Source organism: Hyaloscypha bicolor, assembly GCF_002865645.1.
Source record: "Hyaloscypha bicolor E unplaced genomic scaffold K444scaffold_15, whole genome shotgun sequence".
Taxonomy (NCBI): Eukaryota; Fungi; Ascomycota; class Leotiomycetes; order Helotiales; family Hyaloscyphaceae; genus Hyaloscypha; species Hyaloscypha bicolor.
The window spans coordinates 510,245-527,536 of NW_020194517.1; the positions used below are offsets into that span (position 1 = coordinate 510,245).

The window sequence follows — 17,292 nt, forward strand, 5'->3', positions numbered from 1 at the left end:
GGGGAGGGCAAGTAAAAGAAACCAAGCAAGTACACATCACTTGGCATGAAAGATCCCGTAGTAGGCATGGCGGCGATTAAAGTAGAGGATGATTTCATCTGGTAGTCTTGGACTAAGTGTGAATTCGAAAATGCCGTAATATGTTGCACATCGACTCAGTGGCCCAAAGGCTCTGGTACAATGACGCTTGTCCAATGTTTGCATAGTGAGTGAATATGATTGTGCTACCTCCTTTGTGAGCTCAGCCATGAAAGTGCCTCGCTGATGGACCCCACTTTTGACGAATCGGGAAGTCGAGCTACACTTCTTAAGATGAACTCCTAGCCTCCGGAAATTACATTTCACTAATAGCCACGCCCTTGGGCGAGAAGTAACTCTCACGACCCTTTGCGGAAATCTCTCGTCATGAATTCTCAAGCCCTTCGATTGCTCTGCCGGTCCAGGCCAAGCATGGCATCAAAATCCCTCTTCCTATTCCCCTCGCCCAGTCCAACCTGCAGATTGTTCTCTATGACATCGAGGAGAAATGTAAGAACTACTGAGATGTCAGATGAGCAGTTGGCTGCTGTGAAAATTAATAGGGAGCGGTTGTGGAAGGATCTTCATTCGACGTGCGAGTGGGGAAAAGGGGAGAGATGGGGAGAGTAAGTGATGAATTTCTTGCAAATTTTCCAGGAATTTCTTACATTTCGGACCAAACCGTCCTAAATAATAAATCGGATGCTCTTCACGATTGGTACTACATGCTGAACATCTTTCAGTGGACCAACAGACATTGGAATGTCACGTTTGACATTAAGTGATGCAGATAAGCAAGTGCGAGATTGGTTCGTGGAGACGACCAAATCTCTTGGTTGCGATGTAAACATAGATGCTATGGGTGAGTTCTCTAACATTGTATAGTCTTGAGAGCAAAAGCTGAGACTAAATCAGGAAACATATTTGCTGTCAGGCCGGGAAAGAGGGGAGGGCCACCAACTTATGCTGGGTCTCATATGGATACACAAGTAAGTATTCGATCTTTCGTGGATCAACTATTGACAAATTCAGCCTACCGGAGGGAGATATGATGGAATTCTTGGAGTTCACGCTGGTATCGAAGTCCTAAAGACCATGAACGATCTGGACATCAAAACAGAGTACGATACTGGAGTAATAAACTGGACGAACGAGGAAGGGGCGCGTTTTCCGATCTCTATGGTGTCATCTGGCGTCTGGGCGGGCGCCTATACCCTAGAAAAGGCTCACAATGTCGTGGAAGTTGGAGGAGGCAAAGCAACGCAAAAGTCTGAGTTGGAAAAAATTGGATATCTTGGTCCTCTTGAAGCAAGCTACAAAGCAAATCCTATAGGAGCTCACTTTGAGCTTCATATCGAGCAAGGCCCAATCCTTGAGAGCTCTGGTGGGAAGATTGGGGCTGTGGACGGTGCTCAGGCTTATAAATGGTTCACTATCACTGTGAAGGGGAAGGATTGTCATACGGGGACGACGGATTTTGAGAATCGTTCGGATGCTATGCTCGCAGCAGCGAAGCTCATCCTACATAGTCACAACAAGGCTACGGAATATGGGTAGGTGTTGGGGGAGAACCCCTTCCCTATTTTTGACTGTTTCGTGATTTTCTCCCGAGACAATGTCCCAGTTCTCCTGGAACAATCTTATTCGAGCAATTGCTGACACCCCCATTACCTAGATGTCTTGCATCCACGGGAATATTGACATTGAGGCCTGGATCAACGAATACTGTCCCCGGTTGGGTCCAGTTTTCGTTAGACATCAGGTCGAAGGAAGACGCCATAGTCTCGAAACTTGAGGAATCGTTGAAGGAGGACTTCCAACGGATCGCGAGTGGAAAGGATATTGGTGGCGTTAATGCTCAAGGGACCAAGGGAAGGGGCTGTAGTGTGGAGTGGCAATTCGACACCGATTCTCCAGCAACCAAGTTCCACGAAGACTGTATTAAGTGCGTTGAAGCAAGTGCTAGGGATATGTTGGGAACGAATGCAGGGTCACAGGTCAAAAGAATGACATCGGGAGCTGGACACGACAGGTGAGATGCTCTTGATCCAGGTTCAAACACTGGCTGATATCTTCTAGCGTTTATACATCTAGACACGCCCCGACCTCGATGTAAGTATGGACATAAGAATTATGAAATGGTATGCTTACACCTCCTAGGATCTTCGTACCATGTAGAGAAGGAATCTCCCACAACCCGGCTGAATATTGTAGTCCAGAGGATTGCGGAAATGGTGCACAGACTTTGCTTGGAGCAATGCTGCGATACGACCGGCTGAGAGCAGAGAAAGGTGCATAATTGAAACAACATCACCCATTGGAAATAGATATGCTAGAGATAACAGCATCTGCACTTCTTTCAAGAGAACCCCTCTATCAATTCGCCTATCGATTTGTGACACAATGCTCGCAAAAACTGCCCTTTCTCCCTCGCCCGATTCTTCCTCAGTACAATCCTAAAGCATCTACTGATCCAGTCTCGTGGGAAATGTTCCGTTGCCTGCAAGGTATTGTAAGTTTGGGGCGAAGGGTCGTTCAATAACGAGCTACTGACTGCGCTGATCATCCCATCTCTCACACCAGGCACTTGGACACAAGGATCGATAAGCCAAGAAGAACTATATTATCCATCAGAACGTATCCCCTCAGCTCCAACGAGCTCCACATACTTGACGGCAAGGTGCGAAGTCCTCGCCCTTGGCTAGGATGCACTTGTGGTAATCGACATAGTTTTGCCAGCAATGCTTGGTCTGGTTCTGGTTCGGGAAGCGGGCGTCGAAGCCTATAATTCCAAAAGTCAATTGTATTCAGTCGACCTCGGAAGGAGTGTAGCTACCAGCTACGGTAAAAGTTAGCAATCAGACCATTTTCTTCCGGAGGGCGGGAGTACAGGAGCTTGGAGCTTACCAGTGACGAACTTGAAGGGCTTGGTCTCGCGTTCTCCGTCAGACATGGTTGCGATTGTATTTCGAGAGTGTGAGTGGAGAGAAGCTGGGGTCTTGTGGAGGTTCAATTGGAAGGAAGAGGAGTGAGGTCGTCGTTCATCGAGAGGTTCGGGTTCGGCTAGCCCGCGGACTAGCGCGCAACGCAGGTCCGCTCAAACTCAGACCACCTGAAGCTCCCTCCAACTTCAAAGAAGAAGCTATTAGACCTCGGATTCGACCGGCAAAACAATCACCATGCAGCCAAGTATCGCCCTCAGAATGTTCCAGCCGACGAAGCGGATGATGGCTGTGCCGGTACGTTGACGGACCCTTCAATTGAAGCTTTAAGAGACTGACGATGTTTGCTTTTGCAGAAGGAGGAGCAGAGTGGTACGTGATACGATTCCTCTCGAGAAGGCAGAAGCTTGCACGGAGATAGCGATTGTTCAATTGGGCGTACGGGACGGGGTCAAGGATGGACAGAGGCTGATGCAAGGACTCCGCAGCTCACACTATCTCGCAACGACTACGAACTCTCAAGAGAATTCCCCCGGAGTTGATTCCCCTCGGTATACCGGCTTCTATCTCCCGGCATTGAAGGGTATTAATATATCGCAGGAATCGTGGTGGGAATTGCTGTCGGATTTGCCGGGTACTCAATGGCCCGCAAGTTGGTGGTTGACAAGCAGATCCGTCTTTCTCGTCAAAACAGAAAGGACTAGGGGGGAGGAACTGCGAGGGAAGTTAAAAATCGCTGCTAGTCTAGAGATTAGCGGTTTTGGAATATGCAGATTGAACAAGAGAAGCAAGAGCGGGTGTACAGCGTAAATCGCTTCTTGTTGTTTGGCATCCACACACAGCTTCTTGACCACTCAACCTGCGATAGTGAAAAATGAGCAGTAGCATAAGGTGTCCTTCCTTGAAACGCCTTGCAATTTCCCTATCTCTCTGAACGCCACCCATGCATATCCCATCGTGAAAATGGAAGGACCAAACTTCTTCATGCTGGCTTGGGCCCAGCAACATCCAAACCTTCTAAGCCTTGCATGGGATCATCAGGCCTATTTGCACCTGTTTGTGCTCTCTCTGTTGCTAACTTATCCTCCTCACTCACAGCATTCTCTGCAAGCCAGCCCTCCTAGCACCAAACAGTCAGCAGCTGTATTGCCAAGAGAATGGAAAACCAAAGAACAGATGGATCTACCTGCTCCCATAATGCAGTCTTGCTTCCAAGGCCTTCATTGACGTTCTTTGGAGGCTTCGCAGCTGAAACTTTGATTACTCTACCAAAGACTTCTGACTGATCCATGTTGTCGATGGCATCTTTCGTATCTTCTGGGTCCTCAAATTCCACATACCCAAATCCTCGGTGAAGCTCAGTAGAGTTTGGGCCTTCAGGCTTACTGTGAAACGTTAGAGAAATGTCCTACTTGGTCTGCAGCTCTCAAAATGTACGGGATGGAGACGTCTGCAATTTCACCAAAGGGTAGGAACACAGCCTCGAGGTTTGCGGCGGTGACCATCGGCGCTAGACCACCAACATACACAGTAGCTTTCCATCTTGCTTGATCCGACATCTTTCAAATCCCGATGCGTCTTTGAGAAGCAACTTGAAAAGTTGATATCACGTTTTATAATTTTCGCGTAGCCTCGTCACGTGCAGGCTGCAACCGTGAGGCGTGGGGATGTTTAAATCTGTCCACCCGACTTGGAACGCAGCTAAGATCGTCATACTCTCTGGACCTCCTGGACTTCGCATTTTTCCTTTCAAGTTGCGTGTCCTTTACGTTCAGTATTCCTCCTTCACGTTGCCTTTTCTAGCGGTAGAAAAGGTGTGAGCATTCTTTCAGCGAGCATTGGATTTCAGGACAACACATCAACAAGATGGTGCGGTTACGGGAGATCCCCAGGACCGCAGCCTTTGCCTGGTCGCCTGGAGCGGAGATTCCTTTGGTGGTAACTGGTACAAGAGCTGGCGCAGTTGATGCAGACTTCTCTGATGAGACCAAGTTGGAGCTTTGGGACCTGAGTTTGGACAACCTCGAGCAAGGTGTTGAGCTCCAGCCCATTGCAAGCCTAAGCACAGATTCAAGGTATATATCTATATGAATACAAGTGTTAAGGATGTTAACTAATTTATTCTCTGCCTAGGTTCCACGATATTGCGTGGGGTCCTGCCTCCGCAGATCATCCAAGGGGCATAATTGCTGGGGCTTTAGAGAATGGCTCTTTGGACTTGTGGGATGCCGAGAAGCTCATTAAAGGAGCAGACGATGCATTCATGTCACGGACAACGAAACACTCAGGCGCGATCAAGTCACTTCAGTTCAATCCGATCAAGCCGCATATTCTGGCTACAGCAGGCGCAAAGGGGGAACTCTTCATTTATGACCTCAACGATATATCAACGCCTTTCAGATTGGGCACAGCTGCAGCACGATCTGACGACCTCGAATGCATTGCATGGAACAGGAAGGTTTCCCATATCTTGGCGACAGGAGGAAGTGGGGGATTTGTTACCGTCTGGGATTTAAAAACCAAGAAGGCATCTCTGACCCTGAACAACAACCGAAAGGCTGTGGGAGCCATTGCATGGGATCCTAATAATGCCACGAAGTTGTTGACCGCAACGCCCGATGATTCAGCACCAGTTATCCTCTTGTGGGATCTGCGGAACTCGAATGCACCAGAAAGGACACTACAAGGGCATGATCAGGGTATATTGTCACTTTCATGGTGTGAGCAAGACAGTGACCTCTTGTTGTCTTGTGGGAAGGATAATAGAACGCTTCTCTGGAACCCACAGACTGGGGAACGCCTAGGGGAATTTCCTGAAGTTACCAACTGGACTTTCCAGACCCGGTTCAACCCTCATAACCCCGCGCTCTCTGCAACCGCTTCTTTCGATGGGAAGATCTCCATACAGACTTTGCAGAACACCAATTCTACAGCCACTCAGACGCCAGTACAGGGACCTGTGGATGGTGAGGATTTCTTTACAAAAGCACAAACCCAACCACAAGGGGCCTCATTCTCGCTGAAGAAAGCTCCAAAATGGCTCGAGCGACCTGCAGGAGCGTCTTTTGGATTCGGCGGAAAGCTGGTAAGCTTCAGCTTGCTACCAGCAGTAGCCGGACAGAATAGGTCGTCCAAAATCCAAATCTCGCACTTCTCAGTCGATAGTGATGTAGGTTCAGCTACTGAGTCCTTTGAGAAAGCTCTTGTTGCTGGAGACATCAACAGTATCTGCCAAACGCACATCTCACAGGCAAAAACGGAAGAGGAGAAGGCGGATTGGCAGGTCATTGAGACTCTCATTGCTGAGAATCCTCGGAAGCGTGTTACAGAGTTTCTCGGATTCACAGACGTTGTTGGTGAAGCCACCAATGACATTACAGACCTTGATTTGGATGAATCCAAGGCTGACGCCAGTACGGAGGGAACCAACGGAGCAGCAACCAAGAATAGTCGATTATCTACCCTGTTCGCGGATGGTGCTGATGGAGACGACTTCTTGTCTAACATTACAGCGACCAAAGGTGCTAAGACCGATAATCCATTCGATCTATTCTCCGAGACGGACTCTGCCTCTGAGAAGCAGATCACGAAAGCTTTGATGCTTGGTCAATTTGAAAAGGCCATGACCATTTGTCTTAAAGAAGACCGCATTGCCGATGCTCTGATCATTGCCAACTGTGGTGGCAAGGAATTGCTCGAGAAAGCCCAATCAGCCTACCTATCAAGGAAAACCGAGGGTCCCAACTACCTGCGCCTCTTGACCTCCGTGATTGGGAAGAATCTTTGGGATGTGGTTTACAATGCCAATCTCTTTAACTGGAAGGAGGCAATGGCTACTTTGTGCACTTACGCCGACCCGAACGAGTTCCCGGACCTGTGTGAGGCTTTGGGAGACCGAGTTATGGAAACTGGTTCCCTCAAAGATGCATCTTTCTGCTACTTGGTGGGATCAAAGCTTGAGAAAGTCATCACAATCTGGATTACAGAGTTGCAAGCGGCTGAGAAAGCAGGAATCGAGGATCTTTCTGGAGACTCAACATTCTCGGTCCATGCTCGTTCACTACAGAACTTCATCGAGAAAGTCACAGTTTTCCGAGATGTTACCAAATTCCAGGATACCGAGAAAAGCTTAACCTCAGACTGGAAACTTGCTCCCCTGTACCACCGATACACGGAATACGCTGACATTGTTGCCGCTCACGGTCACTTGTCCATTGCCGAGAGATATCTTGATCTCCTGCCAACTCAGTATCCTGCTGCTGAGGTTGCAAGGAACCGAGTGAAGCTTGCCTCGAGAAGAGCGGCTCCAGCACCACAAGCCGCTCAACAACAATCAACAACGAGAACGTCTTCGCGCGCCCAGCCAGCCGTTGGGTACCAGTCTAATCCATTAGGAACATCAGTTGCCAACCCTAAACGACCAGCTTCCAACACTTATGCACCACCAGCAGCCTCTACACCTGCCACAAATCCTTACGCGCCTTCTGCCAATTCTTATGCTCCACAGCAACCACAAGGCTACCAGCCGCCACAGCAGCAAACCAGCTATGGTGCAGGGTATGGAGCAGGTTATGGTGCTCCTTCTGGAGCCTATGGGACACCTCCATCGTTCGGGGCACCCCCTCGGAACCCAACCCCATCTGCGCCGCCGCCGCCGCCGCCACGTGCAAAGGATGCTGGGCAATGGAACGATACTCCGATGGTGACCCAGCCCAAGATTGCCCGCAGAAGCACTCCTTCAGCGGCTCCCATCACGTCTCCTTTTCCCAATCAGCAAAATCTTTCCATGCCTCCGCCAATGCCTGCATATGGTCAAAGAGCAACACCAACACCACCTCCCCCGCCACCAAAGGGTCCCGCTCCACCTCGCATGACCTCACCACTGGCAGGCGGACCCCCGCACTCTTTCCAACAACCTGGTCGGCCATCTTCTTCAGCCGCAAACCAATACTCTCCTACTGTTAGATCCCCAGGGCAGACTTTCGGACAACCTGCACCGCCACCAACGATTCCTAGAGGCCAATCACCATATAATGCTCCGCCAGCAGGGCAACTACCTTCAAACAGATACGCTCCTGCACCAGCCGCGCAACAATATTCCCAATCACCCGGGCCACAATCGTCAATTGCACCACCTCCACAGGGCGGAAATCGACCTCCACCCCCCGCAAACCCATATGCGCCCTCCCAGTCTCCGTATGAAGCTAGTCAGCCTCCACCAGGCCCTTTCCAAAATCAAGGGCCTCCACCTGCTTCTCAAGGGCCACCCCAAGGACCACCTCAAGGATCTCGACCGCCCACCGGACCACCACCTAGAGCCGCGGCGGCTGCTCCCCCGAAAGCCAAGCATCCCGCGGGAGACAGATCTCACATCCCAGCATCTGCTCAGAGAATGGTAGACATTTTCAGCAATGATATGCAACGAGTTGCTTCCAAGGCCCCTGTTTCCTTTGCTCCGCAAGTGAAGGACACTCAGAAGCGACTAAATATTCTGTTTGACCATTTAAATAACGGAGAGCTTCTGAAGCCGGATACCATTGAGAGACTCAATGAGCTCGCAGAAGCTCTGCAATCCAAGAACTACGACGTTGCCCAGAGATTGCAAGTGGATATTCAACGTGAGAAGACAGATGAATGCGGGAATTGGATGGTGAGTGGATTGTTCCTACATTCATGTTCAAAACTAATTGTTGTCTAGGTCGGTGTAAAAAGACTAGTGAGCATGAGCAAAGCTACTCCTTAGACAGAGCGAGGACAGCACAAGAGATGATGGAAGGGATATTAGAGCGTGACATGAAATCGCAACGGAAAGCATATGTAAAAACAATGAAAGTCTTTGCAAGAAACGATGCTCTCCAGTGTCCCATCCTCTCTAGATGAATGATAATGTTGTCTAGTCTTCTGATCTTCCTGGTGGCTAAAACTGCATCTTTCGTACCAACAGTCAGACAAATTCTTCCGCAACTTCATCGTTCTTTGAAGCTACCAAAGTAAGCCTCCATTTCTCTTTACCTCATATTATGGCACTGTATCCGTCCAATGCTATGCTGATTACTTGTGATATCATCGGGGCAGGAGGAACGATAAGTGACCACAAATGCATCTACTCCTTGAACTTTCCAACCATATTTGCATATCTTCCATTACTGTCATTTCACCAACCCGATTGTCCAGACACCCCTATTTTAAGGTAGCTAAAATGTGAGCAAAGCGATTCGTAGGAAGGGATCGTTTGGGATTTGAGGGGGATTGGGGCTGGGCGTTGGGGGAGGGAATCGTTAGGATGCGCAATGAGTTTCATTTTGACAACTGTTCCAGACCACTGAGAACACTGCGGCTGTCACTTCATCTGTTACACATTGAGCTTGGTACAATTGAAGATTTGTGCTCTTAATGCGATTGATGTTTTTCAGACCTACTGACCGCTAGACCAGCCCCAGTTCACTCCATGCCACGCCCTTAACGCCACGCTTGCTGAGAAAAAAGATTTCGAAAGTGCTCCGTAGAACTGAATCATTTAGGTACTCGCTTTTCGCCTGCCCCTCAACTTGTCAGGCTGGGCTTTGGGTACACGGGGTATCTTGGCTTTGCCTTTTCCCTTCACGTGTGCCGACTGGGATTTTGGCCCTTTGGGAACCACTTTCTCAACCTCAACCTCATCCTCCTCAATTTCCTCCACTTCCTCCACTTCCTCTACATCCTCTTCCTTCTCCTCAGCTTTCTCATCATCGTCACTGCTCATAAACTCATCGTCATCATCGAATCCAAAGAAAGTCCTCGTTTTGGCTTTAGCTTCCGATTCCGAGGGCGGAGTTGTATCCTTCGAGCTCGTGCCAGCCATCGCCTCATCGTCACTTCCCGAGTTACCAGATCCCGAACCACTGCCGTGCGACGTTCCCAGGAGATTGTCCTTGTAATCGCCCGACTTCATAGCAGCCAGTACGGCTTCACGAGTTCTCTCGTTGGCCTCCTCCTTATCCTCAACCCATTTTCCATCGACCTTGCCCTTGTTGCCAGATCTGATCTCCTCTTCCCTCCGTTCGGCGAGTTCAACAACTTGTTCCCATCGCTTCCGTCTCTCCTCTTTTTCCTTCTTTGCCATCTCCGGTTTGATTGCCAAATACTCTGCTAATGCTTTTGCTTCATTTACTGTTCGCAACCGACGTCCGTCCAGGTTTCGGCTTGATCCGTTGTCTTCGCCTTGATTCCGCTTCCGTTTTGAGGACATGCGACCACCTGCTGCTCGTAGTTGGGAGCCGAATCCACCCTTACCACCACACATTGGTAGGGCGAGCCGAAGTGAGAGGAAGTCATCCTGAGGACTAGAGAGTAACTTGGAGATAGGATCAGATGATGTCCGTGGCAGCTGCTTGTTCGAGATGGTTGTGAGGATGAGGCGGCTGTTGTGTGCTGGGAGGCGTTCATAAATGCGATCTTGAAGTTGCGAGATTGGCGTATCGGCGGAGAGGGGGAGGGAAAGAGTGGAGGGGAGGTTCAATCCTGGGAAGGACGTCAAAAGAACGTTGACGGTTGGTGAAGCCATACTGGACTTTGCAAATACGTTTCGAATGTTGGTTGTGGTATGAGGTGTTGCGCAAATGGATCAAGGTAGTCAGGAAATCGACAGAAGGGTCAGCCAACGCTGAAACCACTCAATCGCCACTTATACCCCTGTCGGAACACCAAAAATTTATGAAATTTTCATAGTGCTGAGAAAATTCTCAAAACTTCTCAGAGCATAGAAAATGCCCCAAAGAGTCCGATTCCAACGTTAGTATTTCGAAATTATAATGCTGTCGTGGCCAAATTCAGGTTTGAGCGATTGAGTGGTGTGGGCGTTTGGCTGGCGAACCATTCTAATTTAGCGCCGCTGCGACATCTCGGTTCTGATGCGCTCCCACAGAGAATTCGTCAAAATTCAAAAGTTGATCGCGAACTTCCATCACGGCCAGTACAAATCAAAGTACCCACGACCAACCGCCAAGATGTAAGGAAACAATGTGCTGAGTGGGAGAGCCATTGCTAATCATCATCAGGCTTATTCCCAAGGCAGACCGAAAAAAGATTCACGAGTACCTCTTCCGTGAGGGTGTGCTCGTGGCAAAGAAGGACTACAACCTCCCAAAGCACAACGACATTGACACCAAGAACCTCTATGTCGTCAAGGCCTGCCAATCCCTCACTTCCCGCGGCTACGTCAAGACTCAATTCTCGTGGCAATACTACTACTACACTCTCACTCCAGAGGGTCTCGACTACCTCCGCGAATGGCTTCACCTTCCCGCTGAGATCGTCCCTGCTACGCACATCAAGCAGCAGCGATCCCACGCTCCGCCTCGCGGCATGATGGGTGGTGAGGGTGAGCGCGAGCGCAAGCCTTTCGGTGGACGTGGCGGCCGTGGTGGTGACAGAGATAGAGGTGATCGCGAGGGAGGTTACCGCAGACGTGATGCTGGCGGCGAGGGCAAGGAGGGTGCACCATCTGGAGAGTTTGCTCCTCAATTGTGAGTCTACTCTGATTTGCATATATGAACACAGCTAACATAATCAACAGCCGTGGTGGAGTCGGACGTGGTCGAGGAGCTCCTCCTCCTTCTTAGTTTGGCATTTTGTTCTGCTTGCTCGTGCATCCGACAGAAATACCTTACATGTTCTTGAATGGTTGGGCTGAACATTAGCGCGTTTGGTCGAGTGATAGCAATCGCCGGGGGTGCATAGGTCGAAGGTGGAAGTTGACACTTCAAAACTGTCAGATAGCATATCGAGCTTCTTCCATGAGTTTTCCAGGTCTTGCTGTGATAATCGGATTTCCATCCTAATACTCACACCCACACCTGAATCACCTGGTGGTCAAAGAGGATCACACGGCTATGAAGAGAATTCTATGTGCATACACTACTAACCTCTGATTGACCGAGATGTGGAGTTCTCTCCAAAATACCGCAAAATCCCAACCAAGCGTTGGTCGCTATATCTTCCGCTTTAAAAACAGCCACGGTCAACGAGTTCTCATGATGCAAACAAATTCTCCACGCGGGGTGTATGACAACCGAAGGGCAGACACCATCACCAAAAGGAAAGCTTAACAACCACGGCCAGAAATCCAGAATCTAGAACAGCAAGCCAGAGCAGGCAAGGAGTTTCCGATTCTCGCTTGGCTTTTCCCGCTGGCTCCATTGGACTCAACGAATCGCGGCGTTTGCAACATTGTTGGTGCAGATCGGTAACCTGGCGGGGTCCCTGCATGGGTGCAGGAAGGCCGATGTAGGATTCTTCCCCGGAAAGACTTCAAAAGAAATGCGGTGTGCGTTTGAAAATTCGGAACAGTGAACCAATTAGATTCAATTTGAACTGTGATCCAGCTGCAGGGGAGAAAAATTCAAAGTGTAAGGTGCTTTGCTTGGGGGTTGTGGTGCTCGTGGGGTTAGTGACACACCACTTACAGCGGGGTGATCGCCCAAAAGCAAAGCTGGACTAAGACCGAACGAGTCCAAGCTTGACTCCTTCCCACACTGTTAGCTAGCTCATTGAAACGAGGGGTCCTTCTTCCTTTCACAGAAAAGCTGTGCTGTTCTTCTTCAATCGTACCCCCAAAACTTCTAGACATTGAAACCACACCAACCTTACACACTTCACCACCAAGAAATCAAACAAAATGCCTGAGCTTCCCAAGGAAATGCAAGCGCTTAGGTACGTCTACCCCGCTTCCCCTCAGGCTCAGCAACTCTGTAGTACGAGAGGAAGAGAGAAGATGAAGTGCTGACCTTTGAGCACAGATACTCCAAGCCGGAGGTATTCAGCGTCGTCACAGTGCCTCTCCCAAAGCTTCGGGATAACGACGTTTTGATCAAAGTGAAGTATGTTCTGGACCCACAATCGTTATGTTCAATTTCTGACTCTCTTGTCTTTCAGGGCGTGTGGTGTGTGTGGGACTGATCTCCATATCCATGAAGGAGAGTTCATTGCGAAGGTACTCAGACGTTCATATACATGCCCCTCTGGCAAATCCTTCCCACTGTGATTACAAGCTCCAATTGGTTGCTTTCACGATGATCTCGATCACTTGATGGTTGCTTTTCACCCCTTAGTCTAAGCAAATGCTTGGAGCCTCACGCTAACATCCCTCTTTCTAGTTCCCCCTCATTCCTGGTATGTAGGATTTCTGATTCCTCGAGTTCAAGATATTGCCAATCTGCTCCTAAATGGCCAAACCCCACAAATTTTTCGAAAGAAGACCTACTTTGTGCCTGGCCAAATCCTCGTGAAATAAGTTTCAAGATGCATTTGAAATGGAGGCGAGGTTCAGAGCTGCCTAGATCCATTCGCAACTCGTGAAGCATGGTGTCAGGATCTTGAAATCCAATGAAGTTTGACAATCTTGGACCTTCTACAAGTGTTGGAATATTCTAGCCGGAGTTGGATATCAGTGGCAAAAGCTATACCCTCAACCATTCTCAAGTGATTGCGGCTCTAGGGCAAAGAATCACTCGATCCTTGGTTACTTGCACGCTTTCTTACAAATGCTGACATCCTCTAGGACATGAGACCGTTGGTGTCGTTGTACGTACTCCCTGTCCTTCAACTTTTCGGAGTAGAGTCTCTTCTAACTATGTATTTCAGGCCGCCATTGGACCGAAAGTCAAAGGCTTCACAGTTGGTGAGCGTGTCGTAGCAGAGTTCGTCACCTCTCAAATTCCTTCTTGTGCCACCACTGATATTCTCCCAGCAATTCCGAGCTTTGCGAGGAATGCTTCTACTGCCGACGTGGAGAGCTTTTGCTCTGCGAGAACTTCAATGCTCACGGTGTTACCATGGGTGAGTTTCCCCTTGGAATCACACAGAGCAGGATCCTAACATAGTACAGACGGCGGCTTTGCCGAGTACTGTGCATATCCTGCCGCTAAGGTCTTCAAGATTCACAATCTTTCGGATGTTGATGCCACCCTTGTACGTTGTTCTCTGTTTATCATCCAACGGGATGTGCTCTGACAAAAAGTAGCTCGAGCCTGCATCTTGTGCTGCACATGGACTTGACAAGATCTCTCCCAAGATGGGGTCATCCGTTCTGATGTTTGGAGCTGGACCAACTGGATTAGTGTGAGTCTCAATGAAGAATTCTATCGATGGCTTAACGCTGAAGCCAAATAGTCTTGCCCAGATGCTTCGACAAAATGGCGGCTGCAAGGTCGTTGTCGCTGCTCCCCAAGGGATCAAGATGGACCTGGCCAGAAAGCTCGGTGCTGGCGATGTGGGTTTCCAAAAGAGATATATATACGCACGACGGTCCTAACAACAACAGGAATACATTGAACTTTCCCGTTCAAACCCAGAAGTTCAATTCCAGAAGATCAAGGATGAAAACCCATACGGTTTCGAGTATGTATCCATGAGTATAAGATTGAATGAGCAAGGCTGACGAGTTTCCAGCATCGTCGTTGAAGCTACCGGCTCCCCCAAGATTCTCGAGGATGCTATCAACTACGTTCGCCGAGGCGGTAAATTGGTTGTCTATGGGTGAGTTATTCCGTACTCCAAATTGTTTCATCAGACGTGTCTAATTGGATGTAATACTAACTTGGAAATTCTCATAGTGTGTACTCCGCCGCTGCTCGTGTTTCTTGGCCACCCAGCAAGATCTTTGGTGATGAGATCACAATCCTTGGATCGTTCTCCGAGACCTACATGTTCCGTAAGTCTTGACTTTTCCTCCAATATTCAACGTCTTCTGGACAATGCTGACGTCTCTAAGCTGCTGCCATTGACTATCTCGACTCTGGCAAGGTCAAGGTCGAAGGGATCGTCAATAAGACCTTCAAGCTCGACCAGTGGGCTGAGTGCTTGGAGTCCATGAAGAACAAGAGCGCAATCAAGGCTGCCATTGTTTTCGACGACTAAGCTCCCATGATCATCAACTCAGTAGTTTCCTTGTTTCAGCATCAGAATCGAGCACATGCGAAGCTAGAGTATTTCTTACATTCATTGAAGTATGAACTTACGAAAAAATTGCCACTCTTATCACAATTGACGTCACGGTGATGTTCATAACTAAGGAGTTGGGTATCTCTGTCATTCAAAACTAAGCCTCCGCCTTTCTTCGCTTTTCTGCCTTCTTTGCCCCTTTCATTGACTTCCTTGGTCTGCCTTGTAGCTTCCCTTTGTTCGATTTGCTTGCAATATGCAACCAAGCATTTATCGGCCTTCTTGATGCGATGAATCTGCCTTCTGGACTGAATACTTCGACTGCAGGCCAGCTTGGATCAATTTCCTCGAACTCATCCATCGGTTCTGAATCCCACTCTTCACTTTCATCTTGTCTTCTGTCTCGTCTCCACTCAACACGAGTCATCTCACAGGCCTTCTTACGCACTTGAGCTACCAATTCCACCCACCCGCACCCCTCGATCAAGATATCTGTCGCCAGGACGCGATATGGCAGTCTCTCAGGTTTGATATTGACCGCTTCTCGGGCAGTGATGGGACCAGTACGTTCTCGAGTGACGTCCCACTTCAGATGAAAGGTCCCTGCGGAAGTGATCTTCTCGGCCGTCTCTGGCAGAGAAATATTCTCCACGTTCGATTCTCGGGTGTGCATTTGAGTGCCAATGGCCTTCTCGGTGGCTGTAAGATGAGAATGGATTGGTGTAAAGGCATATGCCATTATCATGACATCCGGAGTTGTTGGAGTGATCCGGATGAAACCGCCTAGTATAATGGATTGGCCTGGCTTGATGACTTGCTGGGTAGGGATGATTCGTGTTTTCATTACAAGATTGGGCCGGAATTGTGGTTGGACGTAGCGTTCTAGATCACCTCGGGAAAGTCCGGGAAGATCTATAAGCTCTCCTCTTCCGTTGCCGAAGGAGAGGCGGATTGGTGATGCGGTTGTGCCTGGTAGAGAGGATACAAGTGGCATTGCGGGGTAGTCTGTCTCTGGAGGAGCGGGAGGCAGAAGTGATGAGGTATCAAGAGTGTCTGGTAGCTTGTGGTCTCCCCCGGTTGTCTCAGAGGTTGCTAATGCTTCTGTTTCAGCAAATTCTTCGCCCACTCCAGAGCCTGCCGACGCCTCTACTTCAATCGAGTCCTCAGTGGTTTCTACTTGCTCTGTTTCGTTCGACGTAACGTCAACCGGACTCCAGCTAGTGTTTTGTTGCTCGCCCTCGCCTCTGTTCTCCCAGTTCATGGTAATCGGCGTCGAACTCTTTTTGCTGAGCAACTTGACCTTCTCACTCCTCCCTTTAGGGAATATATCGTGGAAAAGCCGGCTCTTACCAACATTGACTTTGCCAACCATCCATCCACCACCCCCTCTTTGCCAAATCTCCTCCTTCAGCTCCTTGGTCCACCAAGCCTGCCTCGCACTCACACATCTAATGTTTCCTAGACGCACATCTTTGCCTGACCTCCCTAGAGCATCTCGCAGAACTGATCGAAGGTACGGCATCATCGAGTCAACTTGTGTCTTCATTGGTGCTAGTAAATCGGATCTCGTGATGACGAAACTGACTTCGGTTTTCTTCCCATGATAAAATCTCCCCGTCTTTGAGCGCCGGTTGAGTGATCTTTGGGGCGTGAGATGGAGAAGCTTGTGCAGTCCTGGAACCAAGGACATGGGAAAATCCGCGGCATCGATAACATGGTATACATGGTTGTATTTATACGGTGATTCGAAAATGGTATCTCGTATAGACTGTATGGAAGGATGGTGTATATATGCGCCGATTTCATGATGTTTTAGGTTGTGGCATCGATCACATACTGGTGGGGCTGTATCTTTAACTTTCCAGAAGTCAGTAAGAGCTTCTGGTGGAAAAGAGGTTTGCTTACTAGGTATAGAGAAGCCTCCCACGCTCATGCCAGGTTCGACTGATGCTACATTTTCAAGAGCTGCCTTAATTATCTCATCCTCTGCGAATCTTCTCGAAGAGGATCCTCCTTCCAGATATTTCCTTATCGATCTCCTAGTAGGAGTATAAAAACCCGGCGCGACCTGGTCGGCCGTTTGCGAAAGAGCACCACACCCTGGGCATTGTTGAGGTAATTTTTCCAGCAGTGGTGCCAGGATCTTGGGTGAGTCTGTCGTAGGAATCGAAGTAACAGAGGTTATATGCCTCTGCTGTGAGACTTGAAATCGATGTGGTTGACGTTCCTGGGTCCGCAACGTTGGCAGAGATGGAAATCGGACGATTCCAGGACATAGAAACACTGGCAGGTCGGCCACCGGGATCTCAACCTGCCTCAATACTCTTCCAGCAAGTCTCAATCTTCCAGACATTATTCTCATCAAGGGAGGACATCCTTAGAGCTGTCGCAAGATCACCACAGACCTCCTTCA

At 49.1% G+C, this 17,292-nt stretch overlaps 9 protein-coding genes across 9 annotated transcripts; 5 read left to right on the forward strand and 4 right to left on the reverse strand.

Moving 5' to 3' along the window:
- Positions 1-325: 325 nt before the first annotated feature.
- On the forward strand, positions 326-2,750 carry K444DRAFT_607312 (Zn-dependent exopeptidase). Its single transcript, XM_024879155.1, has 9 exons — positions 326-644; positions 762-880; positions 934-1,007; positions 1,051-1,571; positions 1,694-2,050; positions 2,098-2,130; positions 2,179-2,517; positions 2,572-2,636; positions 2,688-2,750. The coding sequence occupies exons 1-7, from the start codon at positions 451-453 to the stop codon at positions 2,315-2,317; spliced, it is 1,437 nt and encodes a 478-aa protein (XP_024742803.1). The 5' UTR covers positions 326-450; the 3' UTR covers positions 2,318-2,517; positions 2,572-2,636; positions 2,688-2,750.
- On the reverse strand, positions 2,293-3,140 carry K444DRAFT_607313 (putative cytochrome c oxidase subunit 6B; the record flags this gene model as incomplete). Its single annotated transcript, XM_024879156.1, has 4 exons — positions 2,293-2,518; positions 2,573-2,636; positions 2,688-2,798; positions 2,918-3,140. Coding segments are annotated over 3 exons (210 nt in total), but the record flags the coding sequence as incomplete, so codon positions are not given.
- A 57-nt stretch (positions 3,141-3,197) lies between these two features.
- On the forward strand, positions 3,198-3,664 carry K444DRAFT_518267 (uncharacterized protein; the record flags this gene model as incomplete). Its single annotated transcript, XM_024873849.1, has 3 exons — positions 3,198-3,251; positions 3,439-3,511; positions 3,561-3,664. 3 exons carry the CDS (start codon positions 3,198-3,200, stop codon positions 3,662-3,664), a joined length of 231 nt encoding a protein of 76 aa, XP_024742805.1.
- Positions 3,665-3,856: 192 nt separating this feature from the next.
- On the reverse strand, positions 3,857-4,532 carry K444DRAFT_156195 (nuclear cap-binding protein). The gene is made up of 3 exons (XM_024870638.1): positions 4,398-4,532; positions 4,147-4,345; positions 3,857-4,080 (listed from the first exon to the last, which is right to left on the reverse strand). The coding sequence occupies exons 1-3, from the start codon at positions 4,517-4,519 to the stop codon at positions 3,943-3,945; spliced, it is 459 nt and encodes a 152-aa protein (XP_024742806.1). The 5' UTR covers positions 4,520-4,532; the 3' UTR covers positions 3,857-3,942.
- A 294-nt stretch (positions 4,533-4,826) lies between these two features.
- On the forward strand, positions 4,827-8,703 carry K444DRAFT_517458 (uncharacterized protein; the record flags this gene model as incomplete). Its single annotated transcript, XM_024873775.1, has 3 exons — positions 4,827-5,035; positions 5,094-8,610; positions 8,659-8,703. 3 exons carry the CDS (start codon positions 4,827-4,829, stop codon positions 8,701-8,703), a joined length of 3,771 nt encoding a protein of 1,256 aa, XP_024742807.1.
- A 900-nt stretch (positions 8,704-9,603) lies between these two features.
- K444DRAFT_473026 (uncharacterized protein) lies at positions 9,604-10,491 on the reverse strand (the record flags this gene model as incomplete). The annotated part of the gene is made up of 1 exon (XM_024872899.1): positions 9,604-10,491. A coding segment is annotated over one exon (888 nt), but the record flags the coding sequence as incomplete, so codon positions are not given.
- Positions 10,492-10,997: 506 nt separating this feature from the next.
- Positions 10,998-11,548, forward strand: K444DRAFT_491131 (uncharacterized protein; the record flags this gene model as incomplete). Its single annotated transcript, XM_024873203.1, has 2 exons — positions 10,998-11,464; positions 11,515-11,548. Coding segments are annotated over 2 exons (501 nt in total), but the record flags the coding sequence as incomplete, so codon positions are not given.
- Positions 11,549-12,615: 1,067 nt separating this feature from the next.
- On the forward strand, positions 12,616-14,855 carry K444DRAFT_639923 (putative sorbitol dehydrogenase; the record flags this gene model as incomplete). Its single annotated transcript, XM_024884435.1, has 14 exons — positions 12,616-12,650; positions 12,737-12,817; positions 12,873-12,930; positions 13,094-13,109; positions 13,498-13,520; positions 13,581-13,636; positions 13,687-13,775; positions 13,825-13,907; positions 13,960-14,057; positions 14,109-14,208; positions 14,260-14,336; positions 14,388-14,474; positions 14,552-14,649; positions 14,710-14,855. The coding sequence occupies 14 exons, from the start codon at positions 12,616-12,618 to the stop codon at positions 14,853-14,855; spliced, it is 1,047 nt and encodes a 348-aa protein (XP_024742810.1).
- A 181-nt stretch (positions 14,856-15,036) lies between these two features.
- K444DRAFT_518107 (uncharacterized protein) lies at positions 15,037-17,232 on the reverse strand (the record flags this gene model as incomplete). Its single annotated transcript, XM_024873833.1, has 2 exons — positions 15,037-16,061; positions 16,188-17,232. The coding sequence occupies 2 exons, from the start codon at positions 17,230-17,232 to the stop codon at positions 15,037-15,039; spliced, it is 2,070 nt and encodes a 689-aa protein (XP_024742811.1).
- Positions 17,233-17,292: the final 60 nt, after the last annotated feature.